Source organism: Phyllostomus hastatus, unplaced genomic scaffold (assembly GCF_019186645.2).
Source record: "Phyllostomus hastatus isolate PE091 unplaced genomic scaffold, TTU_PhHast_1.1 phas_contig_86, whole genome shotgun sequence".
NCBI classification, from domain to species: domain Eukaryota; kingdom Metazoa; phylum Chordata; class Mammalia; order Chiroptera; family Phyllostomidae; genus Phyllostomus; species Phyllostomus hastatus.
The window spans coordinates 31536042-31550008 of NW_025333977.1; the positions used below are offsets into that span (position 1 = coordinate 31536042).

The window sequence follows — 13967 nt, forward strand, 5'->3', positions numbered from 1 at the left end:
GAATATTGCACACCTGAAATCAACACAAAATATTGAAAGTAAACTGTAAATGAAAATAAAACGGAACAAAGTAAGTGAAATTAAAGGACATTGCAAAAGAAGAGTACCAGCTTGTTTGTACTAGCTTGCTTTTTGCATTTTAGGATGTAAGCAATTATATTTTCTGCGGTGTGACTTGAATAGTTACAATAAATTATAAAAATTTAAATCATCTGTATTGGCATTCCACTTGAATATTACAAATTTAGTTTTTTATTCCTGTGTACTATAAGTGAAATAAAGAGTAAGTTGATTTATTTTCAATTCTGCCAGAATTATTCAAGGGATGTTACTTACTGTCAGTCAATTGATGGTATGAAGTAATAACACAAATCATGTTGTGCAGAGTTTTAAATTAATTAAATGTGGGCTACCAACAGAATTTAACCTAGAATTTTGGGAACTAGTTCTCCAAATTTCACTTCAGATTAAAATAGAAATATTGAAATACAGGTTCGAATCTCAGACCACACAGCAGATAATCACATTTGCAGTTACTTTCCCAGAATGGGAAACATTTGGTTTTAACATTTGGTTTTGTTGTGCCATTGAAATAGGCTGTTCCTGTGTGACCTGGAATTCTAAGAATTTTAAATTCTAGCAGTTCTAGCCTGGCAACTATTTTTTAATTTTTAAAAATTACAGTCAATTTTTAGTTATCTGTAATTTTGAAGAGTAGAAGTAGAATGGTAAGCATATTCCAGAGATTATAATTAAAAATTTGCCAAAAGCAGTTTTGGTCACACCAGGCTTTTTGTTAGCTTCTGAAAAGTAAGAAATTAAGTGATTTGAGTTTAACTTTTATTCCCTTTTACTTTGTTTAAGAGTCTATTGAACAATAAAACTACCAAGGTAATATGTTAAAAAGAATTCAAAAGATGAATTTTAATTCATGAGGCTATTCTGCTTCAAAATATAGTTAATGGTTTGTTTAGACATGCAACTTTCTGATAATTTTCTACAATATAATGGTGGAAATACTCTCATATTTTCACTTATCAAACAATCATGTTTTTCCTCTAGATTCTGAGATTTATTTCAGACTTCCTTGCCTTTTTGGTACTCTACAATTTCATCATTCCAATTTCATTATACGTGACAGTAGAAATGCAGAAATTTCTTGGATCATTTTTTATTGGTTGGGATCTTGATCTCTATCATGAAGAATCGGATCAGAAAGCTCAAGTCAATACTTCAGATCTGAATGAAGAGCTTGGGCAGGTAAATGATCCTTTTAATTTATTTGTCTGATTTGTTATTTTTATCAAAACAATACATGTACAAAAAAACTAGTAAAAAAGAAAATACTACAAGGCTTATACCAAAAAACAGCCCTACTTTGCTCCATACCTAATTTTGTTTACCATTTTTAAATTTTCAAGCTGTTTCTTCCATTATCTGGTACCCTATTTCTATATAGTATCCCTTCTAGATTTTCACATTTTAGAAATTATTTACTATGCAACATAAAGACAAAACTCGCACACTATTTCTTTCACACACATACCCATTTTGCCTCCCTACAGACCCCCCAATATTGTTATATTACAATTTGGGATTTAATAAATATTCATTTATTGGCATTATCTTAACTGTTTTCGTATTACTAATTTAAGAAATAGACTTAAGGAAATAGAGACCTACTGTTTTTGTTTAACATAGGACTATGAACACAAAGGTTTGGGTTTTTTTTGTTTTCTGTCTCTAGGTGGAGTATGTGTTTACAGATAAAACTGGCACACTGACAGAAAATGAGATGCAGTTTCGGGAATGTTCAATTAACGGCATAAAATACCAAGAAATTAATGGCAGACTTGTATCCGAAGGACCAACACCAGACTCTGCAGAAGGCAGCTTAAGTTATCTTAGTAGTTTTTCCCATCTGAACAACTTGCCCCATATTACATCCAGTTCTTCCTTTAGAGCCAGTCCTGAAAGTGAAACTGAACTGGTAAGCAAGTTTGAGTTAATAAATAGGAAATGTCATTGGAAATGGTAGTCTTTGTATGAGTGGAGCAAGAAATAATGTATTTGAAATGTATATCCTTTGACTAATACTGAGAATTTATAGTGAGAACCCATTTTAACTTGTCACTTCATATGTGTTTGTATCAGTTCTGTTGGTATTTAAATGGAAGTAAGTTAAGGAAAGTCCTTACTGCCTTGAAGTGAAGAAGACTTTGCTGGAAAATAGAGTTTAAATTTATTTAATACTTTCTGAGACCTCACTTCTTCAACAAAAGAGGTTTCACTTTAACTTACAACTTGGTTATGCCTCCTAAAAAATTGGGAGTCATAAGCAAATGTGACACTTCACTCTTTAAAGTCAGAAGCAGACAGCGGTTACTTAGGCAATTCAAGATTGTAGCATTGTTATTTTAGATCTTAGGTCACCAAATTATTAACTATTTATTCGTACTTTTTAGATTTCTGTTTCTGGTTTCCTAAATGTTATTTGGGAATAGTATTTATGGTGTGAATATTAATTATGTTTCTGCAGATTAAAGAACATGATCTCTTCTTTAAAGCAGTCAGTCTCTGTCACACTGTACAAATTAGTAATGTTCAAACTGATGGCATCGGTGATGGTCCCTGGCAGTCCAACCTTGCACCCTCCCAGCTGGAATACTATGCATCTTCACCAGATGAAAAGGCTCTAGTGGAAGCTGCTGCAAGGTAGGTTAGTCTGATTTCCAGATCAGCAGAAAAATACCTTTTAAGTAAAAATGTGAAAATACTAGAATATTAAATTGTCAGACAAAATTCATAAACACATAAAGGTAGAATTGTAATTTAAATTTTTAAGGAGAATTTGAAATGTGTCATTAATTTTGTTAAGCTTGCAATAGAGTCATGTTTTGAAGTGATCTCTAAAAAAATCTGGTTATTATCAAGTATGAATAATACAAGTTGTGAGAATATATGCGTGTGTATTGTTTTGGACTTACTCTGATCCTTCAGGTTCTTAAAAATAATGCCATATTGAAAGGAAATATTTCAAAATACATCTTAAACTTATGTTTTAAATATTTTTATTCAAGCTAAGTTAGAATGATGTATTGTGAAATATAAAATAATAATTCCTTAAATTTTTATATTTTCTCCTTTTAATTCCTAGAATGGGCATTGTATTTATTGGCAATTCTGAAGAAACTATGGAAGTTAAAACACTTGGAAAACTGGAACGGTAATTTTTTTTTCTATATTGTAATTTTCTATATACCAAGCATTTAGTATAGAACAGATACAGGTAAATTGAGCCCCACAGGCCATATCCGCTCTACAGCCTGTTTCTGTACAGTCCACAAATTACTACATTTTTCAAGGGTTGTAAGAAGAAGAAGAATATGCAACAGCAACCACATTTGTCATACAGAACCTAAAATACTTATTGTCTGGCCTTTTATAGAAAAAGTTTACTGACCCAGCACTAAAATGATGTTATTACATTATGTCTCATCATAGTGGTAACAGTATCTGTTCTGAATCTTTCATCTGTATTTTAGCTTAATGGTTCTTGAATTTATGTTTATTTTTACACACTCCTGGGTAATGAGTTTCCTAAGTTTCTTGCTAATAAAGAAAAACTTTCTTACATTTTCTATTGTTTTATCTTTTAAACATTAAGAGAAAGCTATCTTGTTTCCATTGTATGATAAATTTGACCATTCTTACTACATTTGGATCTTTCTTTCATGGTTTTATCCATTTCAGTCATCTCAACTATAGCTGTGCATTTTCAAAGTATGCTTTTACAAACTAAGTAGGGCTTACTCTTTGGCTACTTTCATGTGGGAGCCTGTCTAGCTCATTCTGTCAGCTTATAAACCATCATTCCAGTCAGTGTTTTTCAGCATTGTATATGTACATCGTTGTATAAATTCATCCAGGATACTTTTCAATCCACACCTAACCCATCCACACAGATTCTTTTACAGCTCCTTAGAAAGGCATTTGTTCCCTACCCATGTAGACATATTCTGTCCTAGGTTCAGAATCACTGCTGTAGTGAGCCTCTGTTACTCATGTGAGTGTGCTGTATTTCTCAGGTGTGTCTGAGCAGAAGAAAGAGTTGAGAATCAGCCACCTTTCTTAGTGAGAAAGACGTGGAACTGGGCATATCTGGATTTCAGTCCTTGCCCTGTCACTTACAAGTTTATTTGACTTCAGGCAAATTACTTGATCTGTCTGAGTTTAATAGTCCTCATTTGTAAAACGAGGTAAGACCTACCTCCTCTGGTTCTCATGGGTATTAAAGAGCATAGGAAAGTAAAGTACAGGGCATTTGGTAAGTACTCAGTAAATACTACTTTCTTGTATTTCTATAACCAGCCATCTTGAAAATGTAGTTGAGGTTAATTTTGTGTTCTAAATTAACCACTTTTATCTTTTGTAGGGATTCTTTCTAAATATTTACTTAATGTTATTCAAAAAAGTAAAGTTTCATCTTATCTTTTTTTCATTAGGTACAAACTGCTTCATATTCTGGAATTTGATTCAGATCGTAGGAGAATGAGTGTAATTGTACAGGCACCTTCAGGTAACCAACCTAAATTTTTATGAATTTTTATTTATCTAATATTAAGAGCTTGATAACTCATTTTTCTTTTTAGGTGAGAAGTTTTTATTTGCTAAAGGAGCTGAATCATCAATTCTCCCTAACTGTATAGGTGGAGAAATAGAAAAAACCAGAATTCATGTAGATGAATTTGCTTTGGTGAGTGCAAATTTCTATGATTTAAAAACTCTGAAAGGTACATAAATACATATATATGTATGTGTGTGTATATATGTGTGTGTATATATGTGTATTTGAGAGATTTGGAGTTTTTTTGCTTTAATTTTTCAAAAATTATAGAATTATGTTTGGCTCCCTATTTGGTTAAAAATTAACCTGCTAAAATGCGTCTTCTCTTTGAACAAACTCAGGGCACTTATAGCTGCAAGGACCACTCACATTACTATATAAAAAAGTGGATAGAGTTATTAAAAGAATACAGAGGAATTCAAGGATGTGGAGACACTGGAACCCTCATACATTGGTGGTGGGAATTTAAATGATACAGCTACTTTAGAAAATGGTTTGGCAGTTTCTCACACAACATGGAGTATAATACGTGACCTAGCAATTCCACTCCTAGGTATACACCTGAGAGAATTGACAACATATAGCTATACAAAAACTTGTACACAACTGTTCTCAGCAGCATTACCCCTCAGCAGCATGGCAAAAGAATGGAAGCACCCAAATGTCCATTATCTGATGAATGGATTAAACAGTGTGTCATATTCATATAGTGGACTGTTATTTGGCCATTGAAAGAAATAAAGTACTGATATAGCCTACAATATGAATGAACCTTGAAAAGATTACACTGAGTGAAAGAAGCTAGTCATAGAAGGCCACAGAGTCCATTAATATAGAAATAAGCAAACTCATAGTGGTTGCCAGAGTTGGGAGGAGGGGGAGAAGGGATAATGTCTGCTAGTGGATGTGGGGTTCCTTTGGCTATGATGAAAATGTCCTGGAATTAATTACTAAAGATAATTATACAACTCTTTGAATTCACTGAAAACTACTGAAATATTCTTTTTAAAGGAATGAATTTTATGGTATATGAATTATGTGTCTCAATGAAAGAATGTAGGAGAATCTTTCAGAAACAAAGTATGCAAGTTATGTAGAACAGGAAAATTACTAAGCAGCTCTCAGTCTTAGGACCTCACGATCTCTCATTGCTGCATTTCTGTAAATGTATGTATGCCATGTACTCATCTCTGCTCAGCTTCTTCCTTCACCTATGGTTTCTTTTTTCCCATTACTCCCAATATTTCTTTTTTCCCATATTTTGCAATACGGTCCCCTAATTGTCGATGACATGATTCACCTGCCACACTGTGACATGCATGGAACAAAGACATGTTCCACCTGACTGTCATACCAATATTCAGAACAGTGCCAGCATGCAGTTGGCACCCAGTAAATGTTTGGTGTAGAATGAACTAATTAAGTTCATATGTTAATAAACCTCATAGTCCCTTAACTTTTATTTAAGAGGAACAGTTAAAAAATTTATAGGTGTGGGTCATTTGTAAGTCAAGGAATGCCACTTTTTAGAAATGTGCTAAATAACATTACATAATACTTTAAAATCTCCCTTTCCAAGTTCTGTTACTAGAACATTTAATTTGGGTTTTTCTAAGGAAAATATATAGCAAGAAAAGAAACTTTTAAAATAGACTTTTGGATTTAAATACTAACTTTCACATATCAACACCATAAAAACTTGAACCCAGTAGGATCAGAAAATCCAATATATAATTTTAAATTTTGTGTAATTCCAGTTCACCAGTGAAGATGTAGTGGTGCAATTTAAAATCATTCAGTGGCTCTAGAAAGTATTGTTTGATAGTGCCCACTTTGCAGACTTCTTTATTTCAAATATGTCATACCATAAACCCTCAGGAAATTATGGTTCCCTCTGCTTAAAAAGTTATTTTGAAGTAGGTGGAGAGGATTTGTAATGGTTAAAACAGGAAAGGAGAACCTGGGTCTTGACAGTTGTGAAGGCACCATTGTGGGACTCCCTGGATTTCCAGGTTTAATAACCACAGAAAAGATAATCATGTGATCCTATCTGTTCTCTAATATTCTACAATTCAATGACCATAATTGTTTTGAGAACGTTTTAAGAACTCATCAGAAATTGAAAGACTTATGATAATATATATTCCATAACTCCTATCACTAGGACTTTGTGACACTTATTTTCTATCATTAGATGATAGTACTTTTTAAATTATTTGTAATTGACTTTTAGTAATGGGTTCTTCAGTTTTATTTCAGTGACTTCTTGATTCCATATTAGTTGTTTTCATTTAATTTTTGTCTTTACTTTTCCTGTTTCAGAAAGGGCTAAGAACTCTGTGCATGGCCTATAGACAGTTGACATCTAAAGAGTATGAGGTAATGGACAGGCGCCTGTTTGAAGCCAGGACTGCCTTGCAGCAACGGGAAGAGAAGTTGGCTAATGTCTTCCAGTTCATAGAGAAAGACCTGATATTACTTGGAGCTACAGCAGTAGAAGACAGGCAAGTATCAGGGAAATGGGCAATATCATTTTTCTCTCCTAAGAGCTTTTTTAGCTGTTTCTGATTTCTGACATAAGTTTCACTTATTAACATGCTGTAATAACTTAATATATTTAAAAATCAAAAGAGTTTTAAAGCCTTTTCTTCCAGTTGAGTATGTATAATTTTTCTTCTAGCCAAGTCTCTGAAGTAGATGAAAGATGTATAATTTTGCCTGTAGATGAAATTTTAGAATACTCCTCAGTGTGTGCCATACAAAGACTTTAAGCACTTGCTTAGTTCTCATGCCTCTCCGTCCCCCACTGCATCCTTCCACTTTATACTTCAGTAGTCCCAAACTGACTGTAGTTCTCTGAACAACAGCTAAGTTAAAACTATTCTATTTTACGGCTTTGTTCCTTGGCAAGGCTACCCATTTTTGAATAACTAGTTATAAAGTATATTTCAAATATTATTCCACTCCAGTAAGACCTTTCCTTACTTCTAACAGGATTTAAAAGGCTCTTTCTGTGAAGTCTCTGTATTTTCTAGATCTGTGTTGTCCTTGTGGTGGTATATTAAAACTATTTGTTTGAAGATTTTCTTCTCTATTAGCCTGTGAATTCCTTGAGGTTCATTTATTCCCTGTCCTTTTTCCCAGTATCAATCTCAATGTATGTTTTAATTTCTTGAGTTAAGTTATGTGAATTAAATTGAATTCTATGAATTCTGTTATATTTTCTCTGCCTCTTAGATCTATGGGTATTCACAAGTCTAATTTTTGAACTGCTGATCTAAGAGATTTCCTTATCAAAAAGAAAAATCTTATAATTTGAAATGTAAGACTTTCTTATAAAATAGTTTATGTAGATCATATACTTGGTTCTGTAAAAGTCATCTTTGAAAATATACTCTTAAAATATGAGGTTAGAAATTTTTTTATGTTACATAGATGATCACTGATTTGGTTATTTCTGTTTCTTCCTTAATGGGAAAAAATTTCAGTTATAGTACTGAACTAAATGTTACTATAACAATTCCTAGGTCAAAAAGTCTAGAATTTACCTTACTTATACTGTTTGATTTATACTTAAAATACAATCAGAAAAGTATTTCTTACTGCTAATTTTGTTTCTTTTATTTTTAGACTACAAGATAAAGTTCGAGAAACTATTGAAGCATTGAGAATGGCTGGTATCAAAGTTTGGGTACTTACTGGAGATAAACATGAAACAGCTGTTAGTGTGAGTTTATCGTGTGGACATTTCCACAGAACCATGAATATCCTTGAACTTATAAACCAGAAATCAGACAGCGAATGTGCTGAACAGTTGAGACAGCTTGCCAGAAGGTAAGAATATAATTATGTGAATCATTGAGTTTTGAGAAATAAGCAAACTATGGTCCACTGCCTATTTTTTATAGCCTATGAGCTCAAAATAATTTTTACATTATTTCATGTTGTGAAAATTATCATATTTTATTCATCAGGGATATTGGCCTATAGTTTTCTTTCTTTGTAGTGTCTTTATCTATAAATAAAGTTTGCCTGTGAAGAAACTTTTACTGGAACACAGCCACATTCATTTATTTATGTGTCATCAATGAAGGCTTTTGCTCTGAAGCAGAGCAGTTGAGTAGTTACAGCAGAGACCTTATGAAGCACTTTTTTCATTTCTCACTGTTGTTTGATATACTTCAAGTCACAGTGACACAATTACAACCCTGTAGTGTCTTGAGCACCACACATAGGACAATTTACTATATTTTAGTTATCGGTATTTACTTATCAGCTCCAAACAAGAAAAATGGCCTTTTAAAGCACAGTGGAGTATTTGTTATTTTTATCAAATTAGATGCAGAGCATTGTATTATTCAGTTACACTTTAATATACTACCTGTTTAAAAAGACATTCAAAGTGAAATATAAAATCTCATCGCAGATTGTTCTGTTGTATTAAAATGTAAAATTTCATTACAAAATCAGCATTACAAGATGGACATTTGCAATTGATTTTGATGGGGAGCATTAAACCCCAGTTTAAGCAAAATGTTACTCCCCCCCTCAAAATGATTTTCATTCTTCTCATTAGTAGACTTGTACTGCTTTTAAATTATACTTCATTATTTTTACATTTTTTTACTTAATAAAAATTTTTTTGTCTTTATTGTTGTAAGTACCTATATAATATCCTCAGTTTAGCCTCTCAGCCCACAAAACCTAAAACTGAAATATTTACTTCAGGCCTTTTATACAAAATATGTGCAGCTCCTCATCCAGTTCACATGACCAAATTGGGAAATCACTCTGCACTTTACTATTCAATGATAATTTCATAAATATTTGTACCCTAAATTCATTCTCTTTTTTTTCTAAATCTTCTTTTAAATATGCAGATCAACTTTATTTCAGAGCCCCCATCTAATGCAGTCTAATTTTTTCACAATAAATTTAGGAGTGCTACCATATAAGACTCAGGGTTGCTTATATGCAGATACTTAGGTCTCTTCAGTTTCCTGCCATTTTCAGTCTTGTGATACTAGCGCAGAAAAAGAAATGCAAAATGGCAATGCCACAGCTTCAGTGTACATTCAGTGCTTTATTTACATTTGTTAATACACACACTGATATGGTGATAACTTCGGGTTTTCTTAAAGAAAAAAGTCTGGGTTGTTTTAAATAGACAGTATTATTCTCAGAGGATTATTTGCTTGAGTTCAAAAAGGTGATTGATCTGGGTAATTATACTACAGTTGGGAGCATTTCGAACACCACTGTGACTGTCTAAACATTTAAGTCCCATATGTCAAAGAGAACTTAAAATAATTCTTCAGAATCATTGACTAGGTATACAAGGGTGGGCAAAAGTAGGTTTACAGTTGTTTGCATAGAAAATGATGTAATAATTAATAAATAATAATACAAGAATAAACTGTTTTGTGTACTCACAATTGTAAACCTATGTTTGTACACCCCTGTATTCCTACTGAAATATTCCTGACTACAAAAGTAATGTCCATCTAAAAAATGCTGGAAATGATAAAGAAAATTATGCTGGTTAGTAATATATTACAGTTACCTAAAGATAATTGTTATTTGTAGTTTTGAATATATTCTTTAAGTCATACTTGCAGTGAGCCTTTTAAGATCATGAATATTATTCATTTCCCTTTTTGTACAGAAGCTATGATACAAAGTGAAGACTATACTTTAAAATGAATCCTAGTTTTGGTATATGAGATTTTTATTTTATTTTAGAGATACCATCTTTTTGGTGGAGTGTATTTCCTGAGATAATCATATAAGTCAATGTGATTTTGATTTCAGACTTTCAGGAAGTATATATTCTAAAAATCTTGAAGGAGGTTAGCAACAGGGGAGTGGGAGGAGGAGAGAGGGGGAAAAGGTACAGAGAATAAGTAGCATAGATGGTAGGTAGAAAATAGACAGGGAGAGGGCAAGAATAGTATGGGAAATGTAGAAGCTAAAGAACTTATGACACATGGACATGAACTAAAGGCGGGGAATGTGGGTGGGAGGGGGTGGGCAGGGTAGAGGGGGGTGGGCAGGGTAGAGGGCAGGGTGAAGGGGGGAAGTGGGACAACTGTAATAGCATAATCAATAAAATATATTTTAAAAATAAAAATTAAAAAAAAACCTTGAATAGAACAAAGAATTCTATACCTTTGAAAGCTTTAGTTTATGTATTCATTTTTTCACAAATGCTGTGGTATCTCCTATCTAGACATTGGAAGACACAGTCTTATAAGGTATTTATTCATATATTGCTGACTCTCAAAATACTTACATTATGGGAAAAACAGAAGTAAATATATTGTGATAGACTTATTACAGCTGAATTGTAACCGAGGCAAGAACAAACTTGTGGGTGGACAGGAGAGGGAAGGTTAACCTAGACACAGTTCTGTGGAAGCACCTGTGACTATGTTGCCTCCTAAGAAATACACTGTTAACTGGTCAGAGAGTAACACCAAGAAGCAAATTGTATGCAGATTCCCAGAGCTAAGAGGCTCAAAGAACTGGTGGCGGTTATGACCAGAGAATGGAATAGATGGGAGAGGATATGGGAAGTATTGAAACATAAGACTACAGAGATGAGCAGATGCTACCTACTATGTGCCAGACCTGTGAAGAGCTTTTCCACATTTCATAAATATTATCCCATAGGTTATGAGATAATATGCCAATTTATGAAGCCTTTCCAGAGAAAACCCCAATTTTGTGTTAGAAAAACTGGTCTGCTGTGTCCCACCCTTGCCTGCTCCCTCTTCTGCTCAGGGAGTGCTTAGGCTGAACATACTGGAAAAAGAACCAGTTGCTAAGTAAAGTTTGCCCGGTAGGGAGTCACTGCAGGTGCTGATTTCATATACTGGAGAATTAATAAAAAAAGGAAAATACATTTTTTAGAAGTTTACATCGTAAAAGTGAATTGTTTACTATCTAGTTGCAGTGCAACACAATGGTGATTAGGCATACTGTGAAACACATTTTAACTTACAAAAGTTTTGTTAATGTTACAAGTCTCTAATCTAGCAATATATTGTTTAGTTTTTATAGATTAATGCTCATTTAATACTTTTCTCACTTCTCATTTAAAAATGGAAATACATACAGCCACTGTGGAAAAATAGTATGAAGGTTTCTCAAAAAATTAAAAACAGAACTACCATATGATCCAGCAATTCCTTTTCTTTTCTTTCCTTTTCCTTTCCTTCTCACCCGAGGACATACCCATTGATTTCAGAGATGGGGGAAGGGAGGGTGAGAAGCAGCCATAGTTTGCCTCCCAAGTGGGGTCTGAACCCACAACTTAGGCATGTGCTGTGACCAAGAATCAAACCCCTGAGCTTTTAGAAGGGTGCTTTAATCAACTGAGCCACACCAGCCAGGGCCAGCAATCCCACTTCTGGGCATATATCCATAGGAAATGAAATCACTATCTTGAAGACATCTGTACCCCCATGTTTTATTGCATCGTTATTCACAATAGGCAAGAATAGAAACAACCTAAGTGTTCATTGATGTGTGAATAGGTAAAGAAGGTATGGTATGTGTATATACAAGGGTCGACAAAAGTAGGTTAATAATAAATAAACATACAAAAATAAACTTTTTATGTACTCAGAATTGTAAACCTACTTATGACCACCCCTGTATACAAAAAAACATTCAGCCGTAAAAAGAAGGAAATCTTGCCTTTTGTGACAAAATGATTGAATCTTGAGGGCATTACCTTAAGTGAAATAAGTCAGAGAAAGATAAATACTTGTATGTGGAATCTAAAAAAGCCAAACTTACAGAAAAAGAGAGTAGAATGGTAGATGCCAGGGGCTAGGATGTGGGGAAATTGGGAAATGATGGTCAAAGGGTACAGACTTCCAGCTTATTATACAGGAGATGAATAAGTTCTGGGGATCTAATGTACAGCTAGTGGCTGTAATTAACAGTACTGGGTCATATTTCGGAAAGTTGTTAAGAAAGTAAGGAGATCATAAATGTTATCACCACACAGAAAAAGGTAATTGCATGAGGGGACGGAGGTGTTAACTAATCTTATGGTAATTATTTCATAATAATGTGAATTAAACTTATATGTGTTATATGTCCCATCTCAGTAAAGCTGGGGGAAAATAAAATTGAAATGTAGGGATATTTCCTAGTAGCAGTGTGTGCTGCACTGTAAACCCAGTGGTGAACTGCAGTGCATTGCACTTGTGGTGGATCTAGTGTGGTGCTACTTTGACTGCTGGCCTTCGACACCATAAAGGAGCTCGCAGCAGAATGTGAATTTGTGCACTGCTCTTTCATCAAAAAAAAATCTTACTGTGAAGGGAGAGTGGGGAGAAACAGTGGAACAAAATAGTGTGCTCAGTAATGTAGCTGATTTACATACTGATGCAAGCTTCTTACCTTTTCCTAGCAACAAATAGTTTTTCCCAGCTGCCAGTAATCAGCCCATGCTTTGAGTAGTACTCACTAGCATGTGCGCACAAGGGAAGTGTTATCCATGTTTCACCATAGAGAATCTCTCGAGTCCCAGTCCATTGTAGGAATTAATATCAAGAACAGTTATGATTTGTTTGTTTGCTTCCTACTTACACATAATTTAGGTCATGAATTTTCCTGAATATTTTTTATTTAATTTTTAAAAATCAGGATTTACTAAATGAAACTAATAATGTTTTTATTTTTATAAGACTTTATACTCACAATTTGGGAGAATATACTCAGATTATATGTTACAATTCATATTTAGAAAATACAGTTACTTAACTATCAGTTCATTATAAAATTGAATATCATGTTTTATTCATAATATCAGTCACTCTCAGTTCTACTTAATCTTAATTTCAAGATAATACAACTCAGTTTTTATTACAAAACTAATATTCCTATATTAGTTTTGTAATAATAAAGTCTGTAGATGAATGGTCCATCTTTCAGTAAGAATCTTTTGTTTACTGAGTAAGAATAATATGACTTCAAAGTGTCTTACAGAGGATATAATTATTTTCTGTTTTAGAATTACAGAGGATCATGTGATTCAGCATGGGCTGGTGGTGGATGGGACCAGTCTATCTCTTGCACTCAGGGAGCATGAAAAACTATTTATGGATGTTTGCAGAAATTGTTCAGCTGTATTGTGTTGTCGTATGGCACCACTGCAGAAAGCCAAGGTATGTTTATGTTATTAAAAGTTCCATAAGGATGTATAGATCTAAAAGTATTCTTTAAGGTTAATGCCTTAACTAGTTCCATTTGGTGGCATGCAGTATGTGAATCCTATTAGGAGTTAGTCATTTCTCATGTTAGGAATTTTAACCATGTATATTAG

General features: G+C 33.5%; 1 protein-coding gene across 3 annotated transcripts in view; it reads left to right on the forward strand.

Annotated features, from left to right (window-relative positions):
• The window catches only part of ATP11B (ATPase phospholipid transporting 11B (putative)), a 104296-nt gene that overhangs the window by 52307 nt on the left and 38022 nt on the right, over positions 1–13967 (forward strand). For all 3 annotated transcript variants that reach the window (XM_045850957.1, XM_045850958.1, XM_045850956.1), the window contains exons 12-20: positions 1063–1260; positions 1748–1990; positions 2540–2715; positions 3158–3226; positions 4506–4579; positions 4653–4756; positions 6950–7131; positions 8258–8461; positions 13656–13809. In XM_045850957.1, coding sequence (XP_045706913.1) covers positions 1063–1260; positions 1748–1990; positions 2540–2715; positions 3158–3226; positions 4506–4579; positions 4653–4756; positions 6950–7131; positions 8258–8461; positions 13656–13809 — 1404 coding nt within the window. The remainder of the gene's footprint in view (positions 1–1062; positions 1261–1747; positions 1991–2539; positions 2716–3157; positions 3227–4505; positions 4580–4652; positions 4757–6949; positions 7132–8257; positions 8462–13655; positions 13810–13967) is intronic.